This window comes from Ceratotherium simum, chromosome 16 (genome assembly GCF_057802395.1).
Source record: "Ceratotherium simum simum isolate JZ-2026a chromosome 16, ASM5780239v1, whole genome shotgun sequence".
Taxonomy (NCBI): Eukaryota; Metazoa; Chordata; class Mammalia; order Perissodactyla; family Rhinocerotidae; genus Ceratotherium; species Ceratotherium simum.
Window position 1 is genome coordinate 45,516,001 of NC_141915.1, and position 18,438 is coordinate 45,534,438.

General features: G+C 37.1%; 1 protein-coding gene across 1 annotated transcript in view; it reads left to right on the top strand.

Moving 5' to 3' along the window:
* Window positions 1–10,247: 10,247 nt before the first annotated feature.
* The window catches only part of EFCAB3 (EF-hand calcium binding domain 3), a 152,599-nt gene continuing 144,408 nt past the window's right edge, over window positions 10,248–18,438 (top strand). The window contains exons 1-2 of the mRNA XM_087441349.1: window positions 10,248–10,301; window positions 10,921–11,025. Of these exons, the coding sequence (XP_087297475.1) occupies window positions 10,944–11,025 (82 nt within the window). The 5' untranslated portion in view covers window positions 10,248–10,301; window positions 10,921–10,943. The remainder of the gene's footprint in view (window positions 10,302–10,920; window positions 11,026–18,438) is intronic.

Below are 18,438 nucleotides of genomic sequence, written 5' to 3' on the forward strand. Positions count from 1 at the left end.
TATAAACATGCACTTGATGCCCCACTTTCATCCTCTTACCTAACATTTACTGTGGCTAGCTTCCCAGAGTCCAGAGATTTTCATGTCTCCAGAGAACAAATTTCTAGTTTTTTAGGGGTATTGGGGAGGGGAGTGATGGTGGAGTAGAATTTAGAGGAAATGGGAATGAAAGAAGGGGTAGAAACTGGCAGGGGAGGGGAAGGTTGTTAACAGACTTCCAGGCAGTTCCCTTATGTTCATCCCTTCATCTCATCCCTGGGACTCTCTGTATCATGAAACTTTTTAGGATTCTTCTATGTAAATTATGCCACTTTTCATTAGTATCCCCTCATAGGCTTGCATAGCCAGCCCTGGTGGTCTAGTGGTTAAGATTTTGCACTCTCACCACCACAGCCCAGGTTTGTTTCCCAGTCAGGGAACCACACCTCAGTTGTCATACCCTGATGGCTGCATGTTGCTGTGCTGCTGAAAGATATACCATGGATATTCAAATACCAGCAGGGTCACCTATGGTGGACAGGTTTCAGTGGTGCTTCTAGAATAGAAAGAAGGACCTGCCCACCCACTTCCAAAATAATTGGCCATGAAAACCCTATGAATAGCATTGTGTGGTATAGTGACAGAAGATGAGAGGATGGGGCATAAAGACTGGGCAGAGTTCTGCTCTACTGTACATGGATAGCCAGGAGTCAGAATCGACTCGACAGAACTATCAACAACATAGGCTTTCATGTTATAATTTCTTCAGCTCTGCTAAATTAGTTACCAGACCCTTACCTGTGTTTTAATTTCCAAGTATTTTTGAAGTCTCTTTTTCACTATCTCCTCTCCCATATTGTTGTCTTCGTGAGTGTGAAAAATTATTATTCCTTTACTTTCATTTTAGTGAGATTTCCAAGAAAAAGAGGAAATAAATACTTGTGGATAGTAAAAAAAACATTTTGAAAAACTACCCCAGCCAACAAAATGATCAACCTATTATTTTTCTGAGAAAAAAATTAAATAACTGAAACCCAGACTGAGATCCCCAATTAAAAATTGAGAGGTGAGGAGAGTGATGTCAGCATCATGGCAGAGTGAGTTGTTCCCTTTGTCTCTCCCCTCTCCAGTTACAACTAAATAGACATCCATTAATCAACAGAGGATTCCCTATGCAGCACAACAGGACACCTGAGAGATCCGTGCACCTGTGTATCTGACAGTGGGTGGACTGGACCCCAAGGAAGCAGTGGAACTAGGGGAGCGACCCTCTCTCCCTCCCCAGCAGCAGTGATCCAGGACACAGATCCTCACGCAGAGGCTAGCATGATTGAGAGTGGAGGCGGCAGTAGCCCAGCCCATGAGAGTGCCCACCAAGCCTTGGTGGCCCCACCCATGTGAATGCTCCCCACTGAGTGGTGGCAGCCTGGCCTGCACAAACACAAAGCAGCCCAACTGGCACAACTACTAGCAGATGGGGCAGGAACAGAAAAAAAATCACCTGCCCCCCTCCCCAGCAGTGGCAGGTGGACTCTATGACCAGAAGCATCAAGAATCACAGCAGAACTGATGACCCAGCCCTCAGTGGTGGCAACCCCAACACCAGCTCCACCAGCAGCGGGGGCTGCATGCAAGTCCCTGGGTCCCCAGGCCCTCACAAGTGACAATGACTCCTGTGACACCAGCACCCCTGGCAGCAGTGAGACCAGCAAACCAAGACAACCCAGCAACAGCAGCACAGGTGGTGCACAGGACAGCAGCATCGAAGCATGGAGAGCCAGTGGAGGAATATGAGACCCAGGTGACCAGAACCAAAGTAACTAAAGCTTTACCCAAATAAGAAAAGGTGATTATTACCACAAATGTGCCAGCAGAGGATCAATTCATCAAACACCATAAAGAACTACAGTAACACAGAAGAACAGAAAGAAAATGACCACTCTCCAAAAACCAAACCTGAAATCACAGAAGATTACAATCTAACAGAGAATTCAAAATAGCTATCTTAAAGAAACTCAGTGAGTTACAATAAAACTCAGAAAGACAGTTCAGTGAGCTCAGGAATAAAATTAATGAACAGAAGGAATACTTCACCAAAGAGATTGAAGCTCTAAAAAAAAAAAACCAAACATAAATTCTAGATATGAAGAACACAATTAACGAGATTTAAAAAATAATGTAGAAAGCATCAAAAATAGAGCAGACCATATGGAGGAGAGAATCAGTGAGCTCAAAAATAGAAACCTAGAAATGATCCAAGTGGAGAAGGAGAGAGAACTAAGATTTTTTAAAAATGAATAAATTCTTCAAGAAATATCCAACTTGGTTATAAAAGTAACATAAGGATTATAGGTATCTCCGAGGGATAAGAGAGGCAGAAAGGATCAGAGAGCTTATTCAAAGAAATAATAGCTGAGAACTTCCCAAACCTGGGGAAGGAACTGAACATGCAAGTACATGAAGCTGATAGAACTCCTAATTACATCAATGCAAAAAGACCTTCTCCAAGGCATATAATATTAAAACTGTCAAAAGTCAATGACAAAGAAAAAATATTAAGGGTAGCAAGAGAGAAGAGAATAACCTACAAAGGAACCCCCATCAGGCTTTCAGCAGAAACTTTACAGTCTAGGAGAGAGTGGAATGATATATTCAAAATATTGAAAGACAAAAGCAATTAGCCAAGAATACTCTATCCAGCGTAATTATCCTTCAGATATGATGGAGAAATAAAAGCTTTCCTAGACAAACAACAACTGAGGGAGTTCATTGCCACTAGACCTGCCTTACAAGAAATGAGGAAGGGAGCCCTCCTACCTGCAACAAAAAGGCAAAGGTTTACAAAGCTTTGAGCAAGGTGATAAATGGGCAGAGAAAATTGAAGCTCTCCATAAGAATAGGTTAGCAAACATTTAATTATAAAATAAAGGATAAAGGGAAAGAAAGCATCAGCAATAACTATAACCACTTCAATTTGGTCACAAACTCACAACAAAAAAAAAGAATAATTTGTGACAACAAAAACATGGAAGGAGAAGAGGAAAGGGATAAAACATGCATAGGCTAATGGAAATAAGAGGCTATCAGAAATTGGACTATCTCATCTATGAGATCTTTTACACAAACCTCATGGTAGCCACAAAACAAAAAAGCAGAGCAGAGTCACAAATCATAAATAAAGAGAAAACTGAGAAAACTATCAAACTGAAATGGCTGTCAGAAACACAAGGGAAAAGAAACAATGGAAATATATAAGAACCGGAAAACAAGAAATAAAATGGCGGTATTAAGCCCTTATATATCAGTAATCACTCTAAATGTAAAAGGATCGAATTCACCAATCAAAAGACACAGAGTGGCTGGATGGATTAAAAGACAACACCCAACAATAAGCTGCTTCCAGCTCCACATCTCAGCTCCAAAGACAAACATAGGCTCAGAATGAAGGGATGGAAGATGATGTTCCAGGCAAATGTCAAGCAAAAGAAAGCAGGTGTAGCCATACTTATATCAGACAAAGCAGAGTTCAAGATAAGAAAGATAATGAGAGACAAAGATGGCCATTATATAATGATAAAAGGGACATTCCAGCAAGAAGACATAACACTTATGAATATATATGCACTTAACACAGAAGCACCAAAGTTTGTAAAGCAACTATTAACAGACCTAAAGGGAGAAATTGACAGAAACACAATAATAGTAGGGGACCTTAACAGCCCACTTACATCAATGGATAGATCATCCAGACAGAAAGTCAACAAGGAAACAGTGGCCTTAAATGAAACCCTAGACCAGATAAACTTAATAGATATATATAGACTAGTCCACCCCAAAACAGCAGAATACACATTCTTCTCAAGTGCACATGGAACATTCTCAAAGATAGACCATATGTTGGGAAACAAAGCAAGCATCAATAAATTTAAGACTGAAATCATATCAAGCATCTTTTCCAACCACAATGTTATGAAACTAGAAATCAACTACAAGAAAAAAGCTGGGAAAGTCACAGATATGTGGAGACTAAGCCACATGCTATTGAACAACTATTAGATCAAAGGAGAAATCACAACATACCTAGAGACACATGAAAATGAAAACACAACATACCAAAACTTATGGGATGCAGCAAAAGCAGTACTAAGAGGAAAATTTAGAGCATTACAGGCCTACCTTAGGAAATAAAATCTCAAATAAACAAGCTTACCCTATACCTAAAAGAACTAGAAAAAGAAGAATAAACAAAGCTGAAAGTTAGTAGAAGGAAGGAAATAATAAAAATCAGAGCAGAAATAAATGAAATAGAGACTTTAAAAAACTATAGAAAAGATCAGTGAAACTAAGAGCTAATTCTTCAAGAAGGTAAACAAAATTGACAAACCCTTAGCCAGACTCACTAAGAAAAAAAGAGAGAAGACTCAAATAAATAAAATTGAAAATAAAAGAGGAGAAATTACAACAGACACCACAGAAATACAAAGGATTAAAGAGAATACTATGAAAAGCTATGTATGCGAACAAACTGGGCAACCTAGAAGAAATGGATAAATTCTTAGAATCATACAACCTCCCAAAACTGAATCAATAAGAAAAAGAGAATCTGAATCACAAGCAAAGAGATTGAAACAGTAATCAAAAACCTATCCCAAAACAAAAGTCCAGGACCAGATGGCTTCCCCACTGAATTCTACCAAACATTCAGAGAAAACTTAATACCTATCCTTCTCAAACTCTTCCAAAAAATTGAAGAGGAGGGGAAGCTTCCTAACTCATTCTATGAGGCCAAAATTACCCTGATACCAGAACCAGACAAGAACAACACAAAAAAAGGAAAATTATAGGCCAATATCACTGATGAACATAGATGCAAAAATCCTCAACAAAATATTAGCAAATCAAATACTACAATACATTAAAAGGATCATACACCACAATCAAGTGAGATTTTTCCATGGATGCAGGCAGAGATGGTTCAACATCTGCAAATCAATGTGACACACCACATTAACAAAATGAAGAATAAATATCACATGATCATCTCAATAGATGCAGAGAAAGCATTTGACAATATAAAACATCCATTTATGATAAAATCTCTGAATGAAATCAGTATAGAAGGAAAGTACCACAATATAATAAAGGCCATATATGACAAACCCACAGCCAACATCATGCTCAACAGAGAAAAACTGAAAGCCATTCCTCTGAGAACAGGAACAAGACAAGGATGCCCACTCTCGCCATTCCTATTCAACACAGTACTGGAGGTTTTGGCCAGAGCAATTAGGCAGGAAAAAGAAATAAGATGTATCCAAATTGGAAAGGGAGAAGTGAAACTCTCACTATTTGCAGATGACATGATTCTATATATAGAAAACTCTAAAGAATCCACAAAAAACTATTAGAAATAATAAATGAACACAGTAAAGTTGGAGGATACAAAATCAACATACAAAAATCAGTTGCATTTCTATACACTAACAACAAAGTAGCATAAAGAAATCAAGAATACAACCCCATTTACAATTGCAACAAAAAGAACAAAATACCTAGGATAAAATTTAACCAAGGAGGTGAAAGACATATACACTGAAAACTATAAGACATTATAAAAAGAAATTGAAGAAGACATAAAGAAATGGAAAGATATTCCATGTTCACAGATTAGAAGAATTAACATAGTTAAAATGTCCATATTACCTAAAGCAATCTTCAGATTCAATGCAATCCCAATCGGAATCCCAATGACATTTTCATGGAAATAGAACAAAGAATCCTAAAATTTATATGGAACAAGAAAAGACCCTGAATAGCCAAAACAATCTTAAGAAAAAAGAACAAAGCTGGAGATATCACACTCTCTGATTTCAAAATATATTACAAAGCTATAGTAATCAAAACAGCGTGGTACTGGCAGAAAAACACACACAGATAATGGAACAGAAGTGAGAGCCCAGAAATAAAATCACACATCTATGAACAGATAATTTTTGACAAAGGAGCCAAGAATGTACAATGGAGAAAGGAAAGTCTCTTCAATAAATGATATTGGAAAAACTGTACAGCCACATGCAAAAGAATGAAAGTAGACCATTATCTTATACCATACACAAAAATTAACTCAACATGGATTAAAGACTTGAATGAAAGACTTGAAACCATAAAACTCCTGGAAGAAAACATAGGCAATATGCTCTTTGACATCGGTCTGAGCAGTATCTTTTTGATTATCATGTCTCCTTAGGCAAGGGAAACTGAAGAAAAAATAAACAAATGGGACTACATTAAGTTTTTGCATGGCAAAGGAAACCAGCAACAAAAACAAAAAGACAGTCAACCAACTGGGAGAATATATTTACAAATCACATATCTGATAAGGGGTTAATATCCAAAATATATAAAGAACTCATACAACTCAACAACAAAAAAATGAACAACCTGATCAGAAAATGGGCAGAGAATATGAACAGACTTTTTTCCAAAGAAGATATACAGATGGCCAACAGGCACATGAAAAGATGTTCAGCATCACTAATTATTAGGGAAATGCAAATCAAAACTACAATGAGATATCACCTCACAATCGTCAGAATTGCTATAATTAACAAGACAAGAAATAACAAGTGTTGGAGAGGATGTGGAGAAAAGGGAACCCTCATACACTGCTGGTGGGAATGCAAACTGGTGCAGCCACTATGGAAAACAGTAAGGAGACTTCTCAAAAAATTAAAAATAGAAATACCATGTGATCCAGCTATCCCACTACTGGGTATTAATTCAAAGAACATGAAATCAACAATTCAAAGAGATTTATGCATCCTTATGTTCATCACTGCATTATTCACAACAGCCAAGATGTGGAAGCAACCCAAGTGCCTGTCAACAGAAGAATGGATAAAGAAGGTGTGGTATATATACACAATGGAATACTACTCAGCCATAAAAAAGACAAAATCGTGCCATTTGTGACAACATGGGTGGACCTTGAGGGTATTATGTCAAGCAAGATAAGTCAGACAGAGAAAGACAAACACCATATGAGTTCACTCATATGTGGAAAATAACCACATAGATATGGAGAACAGACCAGAGGAGGAGGGAGTGGGGAGAGGGCAAAAGGGATAAAGGGGAACACATATATGATGACAGATAAAAACTAGACTATTGGTGGTAAACACGATGCAGTCTATACAGAAACTGAAATATAATAGTGTACACCTGCAATTTATACAATGTTATAAGCCAATATGACCTCAATTTAAAAAAAATCCCACAAAAAAAATTGAGGTGAGAAGCTATTGGATTTAATCCTCAGGCTAGAGATGCCCTCATTCTGTACATATGGAGCAAAGATAAGCATTTATAAACCCATTTCAAATAAATAGTACTCTGCTTCCCTCAATGATTCCCATTATTTTCATATACATGATTAGCTATTATGCCTTTGGTGTTGACCCTGTGAAACCAGCACAAATTTCCCTTGCTATCTTACAATAAAAAATAAAAGAGATGTCTGAAAGTGTAGTCTGATAGAGAAGCTGAAAGAAAGATCAAGTTTCTTCTCACCTAGATTTAGTGAAATCAGTAATAAGTAAAGCCTCTGCGAGGACAGGAACCATGTCTATGCTGCTCACTGATGTATCGCCTAGTGCCTAGAAGAATGCAAACAGATATTTGACACTATAAATGTTTGTTGAATGAATGAGAAATTGAATTATTTAGATAATATGTTTATTTAGCCTCTATTCAAGACTCTCAACAAAGACTTTCCAGTTGTGTTAATCAATAGGTGTTAACTGATAGTTATCAACAACGTGAAAGTTTTATGTAAAATTACATTGTGCTATATGTAGTAAGAGTCCCCAAAGTGCAAATCTGCTAATTAAATGTATGGAGAGTGTATACTGGAAACTACCCCAAAGGGAAAATGGGATTCTATAATAATAAATAGCATATTCTTTTTTTATAAGAAAATACCAATAATTTGCATAGTTTCTAGTTTTTTTCTTGCCCTAAAATATACTGCATCTGCAATTCTGGAAAAATATACTGATATAAAAGCTAATTATAATACATTATAATACATTCCATTCCACCGTTAAATTTAAAGTGGTTGATATTGCTATGTGCAAAGTCTTAAGATGCTTGCTGGGTTAGTATTTCTGGTTGAGATATAGAATAAATAGACAAATTCTTTTCATTTAAGGCACTCACAATCTTTGAGTATGTAATGAACATATCTACTAGAAAAAAAATACAATAGATTAAGCTAACTTGGGGGTGTTAGTACGGGAGAGTGTTCAATGGGGAAATAGCTAGACTAAAAGTTCCAAACTGAAACCTTTTAATCTCGTTCCTGGGATCTAGTATGGTAGATAGCGTGAAGTAAAGAGGACAAGCCTGAGAAGGGAGATGGTCTGTGGTGTGCAGAGGTTGAGATATTAAGAGAGGTGAGAATACATAATGAAATTAATAGTTAACATTCTTAGAGAGTAGTTTTCCCTGTTTCATGCTCATCTGTGTATGTCATTAGGATATAATTCAACAACAAATCATAAAGAAAAAATTAATTAGTTTGCTCTATTTAACAATCTTTTTGAATCAGTATACAATTGTGTCTGAATTATGGGTTATTTTTTAGCTTCTGGGATGACTGACCTGCATAAACTGCTCAAAGAAATAAAGAAATTCACAGGTGAGCAAGATGTTTTGTGAAGATATGTAAAACTAAAATGCAAATATTTCACCTTCACATGCATATTTAAAGCTGTGTTTTCTTATTCTATCGACTTTTAACTTCTACTTTTTTAATGATTAAAGTTTGATTCTAATGACATGAAGATTACCTTGGATTATTTATGTTTTGGCAAAAATGTTGTGGTGCTACATCTCTATAACAAGTTCTATATTCTCTGAAACTTCCTTTTTAATTTTGTGATTCATTTCAGTGGGCAATACACCTGTTCATTCATTCAAAATATTTACCTAGCACCTACTGTAACCCAGTAAATGTTAAAGGAAAACTCTGATAGGAATACAAATAATGTGGTGAGTGAGGATAATCTCATAATTCAAGCAAAGCGAAGAGTAACAGATTTTACCTGATGATAATACGGTTTAGATTAGGTGGCTGCCTATACGTAACTTAGATCACTTTGCCTCCTATATATCCCTTTACTGTGAGCCCGGTTAACTTTTCTTAGGTTATTAAGAGCATTAGATGGGGCTGGCCTGGTGGCGCAAACGGTTAAGTGTGCGCGCTCTGCTGTGGCGCCTGGGGTTTGCCGGTTCGGATCCCGGGCACACACCGATGCACTGCTTGTCAAGCCATGCTGTGGCGGCGTCCCATATAAAGTGGAGGAAGATGGGCACGGATGGTAGCCCAGGGCCAGTCTTCCTCAGCAAAAAGAGGAGGATTGGCAGATGTTAGCACAGGGCTGATCTTCCTCACACACACACAAAAAAGAGCATTAGAAATAAGTATTTTATTTAGAATTAAAGAAATCACTTCTGAAAACTGTAGATAACCCTATACAAGTTGAGACACTTTATCATTTGGAGTCAGCAGGCAATTCTCATCCGTTACCATTCCCATCTTTTGAAGGAGGAAAAGTTGAAGCCAAGGACATACGCAAAGCACTGAGAAACATGGGGATAGAGCTCACAAATAGGGAACTCTGGGAGTTGTTGAAAATGTTGCCAATTACTGGTGAGTATTTTATATGCTACTATATACGTATCTCTATGCTAGTGTAAACTTCAATGTGAGTACATCATAAAAATGGACCCATTTGGTTTCTTATAAAAATCTAAAAGACAAAAAGATCAACCTGTAGTTGTAAAAAAATTATGCCTTTGACTTTGACATTTACATTTATAGTTTTGAGAAGCTATGATACCTTCAAACCTGAGTCCTACCATTAAGAGTATCATTACTTGGAGATAAACGAAGCTTAAGCAGGGCAAAGAGAAAAAGAAGGCTAAATTAGCAAGTAGTTGAGGAAGGAAAGGGAGAACTCAGAGTGAGGAAAGAGGTATATCTGTTTCAGTGTAGAAGAAGGGAAAGACTGTCCACATTAAGAATTTTCTCATTGTCTTATTTTTGCTCTTATTTATGAAGAGGTATGTGAGAGTGGGGAATGTAGGAGTACAACTTAGGAAGGCAAATTTTTAAAGTATGTAATTGTGAAATTATGCTCTTCCTACTCTTTTTTTGACTGTCCATATAACTTTTTCTTTGACCTTAAATATATCTTATTTTACAGCTGATGGAAAGGTAGAGAAAAACATATTGCTTGATCATATAAAAGCTTTTCCTGGTAAGTGAGAATCCCAATAAGAAGGCAAGTAAAATTAAGATCTGCAGATTTTACCATAACTTTTTTAAGACTTTATCATGATACAATAATTAGGTTATTGATCTTATTATTCCATTAGCCTGTAGGTCTACTTTAGATGTGACTACATCTAATGTGATAATTTATAGTTCTGACGCTGAAGAAGTTTCAAAATCTATTTGCTATCCAGAGCTCCTATTGTCTAACATAATTCATCAGGTTCAGCTAAAATAATTTTATATATATTTTACATATATATGTAATTTATAATATATAATAGTAGCATATGGAGTTTATATATAAATAAAATTATATTTACATAATATATAATTAAGTTTCTTCTAAATATGCCTTTCCTGCAGACTAGAGAAAGGACCCCTGAAACAAGATTGGCAGAATATGTTATATTCTTGGCTTCCATAATAAGTCTCTGTTATGGAATGTGTTGAACATTTCCACATGTAGCCCTAAATAGTTTTCTTTTTTTTTTAATTATTATGCAGTGGCTTTGTTCCATCCAATGGTAACTGGCGCATTAATATAATCAGTATTTTTCTTAGATATTAGTTCCTATTTTTTTATCACTTCCTTCTTCTCTAAGGTGGTAAGTGTCATGTCTCTAAAATGGAAACTATCCTGGAAAACATGGGTTATGAGCTGGAGGATGAGGAAGTTGAGGACCTGCAGAACCGCCTGCCAACTGAGGGTGAGCATGTCATTGTGCCTTTAGGGAAACTGAGCTCCTTTAATAAAACTTCCAAATGTTTTCATATAGAAAAATCTATTATCTCAGTTATTAATACTTAAATCAGAAATCAATAATCTGTTAAACAGTGACTCCCATCTGCAGGGCTAAACTCTGATGCCAGGGAGGAAATTGACAGACCTAAGAAGCAGGTAGAGAAATGAAACAAAGAAACATTTCAAAGGAAAATAAAGTCAAAGAAGAAATTTAAAAATTAGTCAAGAAAAAAAAAGGTAAAAATCTCTTAAATCATCATAAAGTGTAACTAGACTACAGGAAGGAACATATAATAGCAGAAAAGACAATATGCAGGTTCTGGGTATTCTGGGTCTCCTAAACATTCTAACCATTCTGGCTTTAACTAATAAATCCCTTATATAAAATGGGTGTTAGGTAGCAATTTCGGAAGTATTTCTGCTTGCCTATAGGGTTTACTCCATTCTACCTTAATAGTAAGGCTCAATAGCCATAATAAAAGATTTATTTATACTTTTGAGAGATAATGGAGTCTCATTTTAAGATTAGGTTCTAAAGTCAATTTACAAGTGAAATACATCGAGAAACTCCACTGTATATAATAAATATATAGATGAAGGAAGGAAGGGAGGGAGGGAGGGAGAGAGGAAAGAGAGAGAGAGAGAAAGGAAGGAAGGAAGGGAGGGAGGGAGGGAGGGAGGGAAGAAGGAAGGAAGGAAGAAAAAGAAAGAAAGAAGAGTGTCAGGGCAAGGCTGAGAGAAATTGAAGACAGGCTATAATTCGTAGGAGTAAAGAAGAGTAGGCATTTCTCCCTTTACTGTGGTCCTCTAATTGAGCCACAAACCAACACAGGAGTAAGATTCACTGGGAATCTAGGACAGCATGGCTGGTATATTCTACCCTTATAGAGCAGAAATGAACACCAATGACAAGAGCCAAAACTATATCCTTGGACCAGAATTTCTTAGATATACAGAGGTAACAGAGGAAGAGTGAATTGAAGGAAGAAGAATCTAGCCTTTTGACCATCCACCAGCATATCTTCCTTAAATTGATATATTTTAAAGCATTAAAATAATTTTTAAAAAGTTAATTTAAGGATAAAAGATAAAATAGATTTTCTTTAAGATAATAGAGATTGTTTAATAAAAGGCCAAGAAAAATCCTTTCCCTGGTTGAAACTATTTAAAGGTGCTTGGTGATATCATGAGCAATTGAGACAAAGTTGAACTGCTTCCTGAGGGACTGGGGCGTAGACTGAGTCTGACTCAAAGAGAAAGCCTTTGGAGTCATACTTTATGTCAAAATCTTCTCCATTTCATGGAGAAGGGGGAGATAAATTGCAAGCGCTTACAAGTCACTGCAAGCAAATCTAGAGCAAACAGTCCCCCATTCATGGCTCCTATTCTCTCTAGATTGGTGATTGGTGGGTATTGTTAATGTAACCCACAGGTATCAGCATATATGTTCCATGATACCTTAAGCTATAGCTAGCCCTGACATTAAGAAAAACAGTATTTTTCTAGTTTGGCCTAAAAAGACCAACCCAAAGAGAAAATAAAAAGTTTCTCTTGGTTAACAGTATTAGGATTCTTTAGTTGCAGGCAGTAGAAACTAAATCTGGCCAACTTATACACAAAGAAAAAATTTTGCAAGGCCATAGAGTGGTTCACAGAATCAAAGAAATAGCTGAAAAACCAGGATTGGACAGGGAAAAACCAAGGCAGCATCTAAGGGCCCAGGTAGCAGGAACTAGTTAACAGTTTCATTAGGGCAATGAAACTGAAATGAATCACCCTTATATCATGCTTTTCAAGATTCAGGGTCTAAGAGAGTCAGTCAAGCCTAGTTTGAATCACATGCCCAAATGGCCAGGGTAGGGCAGGCACCTTGATTGCCAGTATCCACAAGATTGCTCACAGAGGAAGAGAGGTTATACCCTGCCCACCCCTCCACCACGAAAGATAACACTTAAATGAAGCAAGAATAGATACTAGTTAGCCAATTATAGAAATAAAAACAACTTTTTAATTTCTGTGATCCCCAACTCTCAGCTGGGGAATAATAATATGGAGTTAACATTTTAAAATATGTTGTTGTGATTATATAAAAAGTCAGGTTAGTTTTCAAAACCCTGTGAAAAAGAAATAGATAATATATCCTTCTCTCCATTAGCAACAGAGCAACATTCCTGGGTATTACAATGTATTCTGTAGGTCTGAGATCATGAATGATATATTGATTTAAAAGCAAATTCTCAGGGCCGGCCCCGTGGTGTAGTGGTTAAGTACTCGCGCTCTGCTACTTGCGGCCCGGGTTCGGATCCTGGGCGCGCACCTATGCGCCGCTTGTCAGCATCCCGCATACTATGGAGAAAGATGGGCAGGGATGTTAGCCCCAGGCCAGTCTTCCTCAGCAAATAAAAGAGGAGAATTGGCATGGATGTTAGCTCAGGGCTGATCTTCCCCCCACACACACACAAAAAAGCAAATTCTCTAAGAGTCTCACTGCACTATAAATGTGTATCACATCTATCCCTCTTCTTTCTGATCTGAAGCATACAAATTTAGAATTTTATGGATAGTTTGGCTGTATTTAATGTGTTATCACTGGAAATATTTATTAATATAAATCAGGTCAGTCAGTCTTAAACACATATTTTGCAAGACTAATAGCACAAAATAATATTAAGAAAATTTAATTAAAAGGAACTAATAATTGTGTATTAATTAAATAGCTAATTTAGGAAACTAGCAATCCTCTTTCTCCTATTCTCGTGCTGCCACATCCCGGGTCATATAAATTAATCATCTCTATTGAGGTAACAGTAGATAATAATTATCAAGGATTTTTTAAATTGAGATATAACTGACATAAAACATTATGTAAGTTGAAGGTGTAGAACGTTGATTTGATACATTTATATGTTGCAGTATGATTAGCACTGTGGGGTTTGCTAACACCTCTATCATGTCACATTATTATCATTTCTTTTTTGGGGTAAGAACAGTTAAGATCTAGTCTCTTAGCAACTTTGAAGTTTATAATACTGTATTGTTGACTATAATCAGTATGCTGTACATTAGATCTTCAGAACTTATTCACCTTCTAGTTGCAAGTTTGTACCCTTGAACAACATCTCCCCAATTCCCTCACTCTCCAGCCCCTGGTAACAACCATTCTATTCTGCTTCTATGAGTTCAGCTTTTTTAGATTCCACATATAAGATATCCTCCAGTATTTGCCTTTGTCTGTCTTATCTCATTTAGCATAATACCCTCAAGGTCTATCCATGTTGTCACAAATGGCAAGGTTTTCTTCCTTCTCATGGCTGAATAATATTCCATTGCATATATATACCACATATTCTTTATCCATTCATAAGTTGACAGACACTTAAGATTGTTTTCATATTTTGGTTATTGTGAATAACGCTGCAATAAACATAGGAGTGCAGATATCTATTCAATATTCTGTTTTCATTTCCTTTGGATATATACTCACAAGTGGGGGATTCATGTCACCTACTATTATTGTGTTATTGTCTATTTCTCCCTTCAGATCTGTTAGTATTTGCCTAATATATTTAGGTGCTGCAATGTTGAGAGTGTATATATTTACAAATTTAATATCTTCTTAATGAATTTATCCCTTTATTATTATATAATGACTTTTTTTATCTCTTGTTACCATTTTTGGCTTAAAGTTTCTTTTGTCTGATATAAGCATAGCTACCCCCGCTTTCTTTTGGTTTCCGCTAGCACAGAATATCTTTTTCCATCCCTTCACTTGGAGTCTGTTTGTGTCCTTAAAGCTGAAGTGAGTCTCTTGTAGGCAGCGTATAGTTGGATCTTGTTTTTTGTCTATCCAGCCACTCTGTGCCTTTTGGTTGGTGAATTTAATCCATTTGCATTTAGAGTAATTATTGATATGTAAGGACTTATTAATGCCATCTTATTAATTGCTGGCTGTTTTTTCATTCCATTGTTTCTTTTTCCCTCTGTTTCTGCCTACCCTTGTGAGTTGGTGATTTTCTGTGATTGGTATGCTCTGATTCTCCTCTATCTTTTGCCAATCTACCCTAGGTTTTTGTTTTGTGGTTATCATGAGACTAACATAAAACATCTTATAAATTAAGACAGTCCATTTTAAGTTGATAGCAACTTAATTTCAATTGCATACAAAAGCTCTATCCTTTTACTCCCCTCCTTTTATGTTTTTGATGTCACAATTTACCTCCTTGTATACTGCATGTTCATTAACAAATTATAGTAGCTATAGTTACTTTATTACTCTTTTCCTTTAAACTTTATACAATAGTTCAGTGGTTAACACACCATCATATTACCAAAATTAGAGTTCTCTAAATCTAACTGTATATTTACCTTTACCATTATGTTGTATATTTTTGTATGTTTTCATGTCATTTATTAGTGTCTTTTCATTTCTGCTTGAAGAACTCTTTTCAGCATTTCTTGCAAGGCAGGTCTAGTGGTGAAGAACTCTCTCAGCTTTTGTTTGTCTGGGAAAGTATTTATTTCTCCTTCATATTTAAAGGATAATTTGCCAGATAAGGTATTTTTTCCTAGCAATTTTTTTCTTTCAACACTGAATCTGTCATTCCACTCTCTCTTGGCCTGCAGGGTTTCTGCTGAGATGGCCACTGATAGCCTAATGTGGGTTCCTTTGTAGGTTTCAATACTTTTTTCTCTTGCTGCTTTTAGGATTCTCTCTTAATCTTTGGTTTTTGACAGTTTCATTATAATGTGTCTTGGAGAAAGTCGTTTTGCATTGAAATAATGGGGTGATATATTAGTTTCATGAACTTGGATATCCCAAGTCTCCCCCCAGGTTTGGAAAGTTCTCAGCTATTATTTCTTTAAGTAGAGTTTCTGCCCCCTTCTCCCTCTCTTCTCCTTCTGGAATTTCAATTATTCTAATATTTGTACTTTTGATGGTATTCCCATAGGTCACATAGGCTTTCTTTGCTCTTTTCCATTCTTTTTTCTTCGTTCTCCTCTGACTGTGTCGTTTCAAAGTTCCTATCCTCTGGCTCACTGATTCTATCTTCTGTTTGGTCTGTTCTGCTGTAGATGATCTCTCTTGCATTTTTTATTTCATTCGTTGAATTCCTTGGCTCTAGAATTTCTGTTTGGTTCTTTTTTATGATTTCTATCTCTTTGTTAAATTTCTCATTTTGTTCATGTATTGTTTTCCTGATTTTGTTGCATTGTCTTTCTGTGTTTTCTTGTAGCTCATTGAGTTTTCTCAAAACAGCTTTTGATTTCTTCATCAGCTAATTCACAAAATACTGTGGCTTTGAGTTTTGTTACTGGAGGATTATTGTTATCGCTTGGTGATGACATGTTTCCTTGATTCTTATTGTTCCTTGAAGTTTTGCATGGCTGATTTTGAATTTGAAGTCGCAGTCAAGTCCTTGAATCTTTACTAGTTGTCTTCAGGTGGGAGATATTTTTTGTGGTCCTCCTTATATCTGGGACTTCTCCAACATTGTATGGATGCACCTGCTCCACACTTCTTGCTCCCTTTTGTGGCAGAACTCTTAAGCTTGCATATCTTCCCTGGTTCTTACAACACACCAGGCTGGCTGCTGGAAGCCTCTCTTTTGTTTTCCAGAGGTGGCACTACAGGTCAAGATTGTGGTTTCTCCTTTGCCCATAGACCCTGGCATGTTTTCTGGGGGCGCTCCCTGTTTACTGGAGGTCACTCTCACCACTGCACTCAGGAGCATGCAAAAGGAGCTTGCCATAGAGTGGGGGGAGGTGTGGGTTTAGCACTCAGGACATTGGGAGTGCCTACAGGCCAGTTGTGGGGTTCCACAAGTGATGTTCTCCCAGCAGCTCATGGACAGGCTTCCTGCAGGAGTGCTGAAGGCAGTCAGCAGAAACTGCATCCCTTTAATGCTCTTTGATATTTTATCTGCCTATTTCCTGATCTCTTCCCTCCCCCTAGGAGGTCCCACCTCAACACTCTGGGTGCTACAGGAGAGAGTTCTTCAGCAGCATTCTGCACAGCTAGGATAGCTGGGCAATCACTCACGGCTCTCCCTTTTTCCTGCAAGAGAGATTACTGCCAGCTAGTTCAGCCTTGCACTATGTTGCCTTGGGGGAGGGGTGGCTCTGGAAAAGTTCCTCTTACCCTCTCCAATGCTTCCAAACTCATATTTTTTTGCTCCAATGGAGTGCTGGAATCTCTCCTCAGGAAAGCTGGACCTCCACAAAGGCCCTCTCATCCATGGGTGTCTGCTCAAGTAAGCACTCTCCTGATTTTCCCTGACCGCAGCCAAGAGGGGCTGTGGCCAGTTCACAAGCTCCTGCTGGTTCTGAAGTCAATACCAAGGTCTGTCTGCCTATTACCCAATGCAAATATGGGCGAGATTCCTACAGGGTTCCTTGGTATATGATGCTGGATCCCACAGCTCCCACAGAGGTACTTTTGTTCATGGATGAATGCCAAATTTAGTTGTTAAAAAGGGGGGACAAAAGGAGGGATGTCATATGCTGCCATGATGCTGACATCACTCCTCAATAACTATAAAGTATTAAATGCCTGCTATATACCAAAAACAATATTTGGCACTTGAAATATGTTATCAATAGTCCTCAAAACAACTCAGCAAATTAGGTTGTTTTCCTAGTTTCTCTAATGTGGAGATTGAGGGTCAGTCACAGAGGTTAGTAGATTTGCCCACGGCCACATGACTGCCAAGTGGCAGAGTGAAGATTTGAACCCTGTAGAAGCCTATATAGAGGGTTTATATAATTTCTAAGGTTTGCCCTTTCTATTAAATAATACTGCCTTGTATAAGAGAAGTAATCAGTGCCACATAGACTATGATATGAATGGTAGCGTCAGGGGGCTGTGTGATATGGCCCTAGAAATGAGACTTTTCAAGCAGTAAGTACACAAATAAAATGAGGAAGTCAGCAAAGATGGGAAATCTTGGTGGTCATGGAGTTGGAAGCATAAAGAAAGTGCTGAGTAAGGGTGGCATGTGGAAGTAGCCAGCTACAATATTTTAGGTAGGTGAATACATTGATATTACAGTATAGATTTCTTTTAAACCCTGTAATAGTAAGGTGATAAAGCATCTGAGTACTCCTGGATTCTAAAGTACAACAGGCCAAGTGGAAAGCAGGTCAAGCTATGCTTTTAAAACTTCCTGGTACCATTGTGTATAGAATTTGATATTTTATACTATAATTTCTTCTTTTGTGCTATATATTTGTTACATTTAGAACTTCATTCTTCAATTCTGTGCCAATCTGGGATACATTTATAGAACAAATCAGGGTAAACTTCTGAATTTCAGTGTTTTGTTCTACAATATAATGTCTTTATAACGTTTTCTGGGTCTGAGTAATTGTGGCTGGGTCT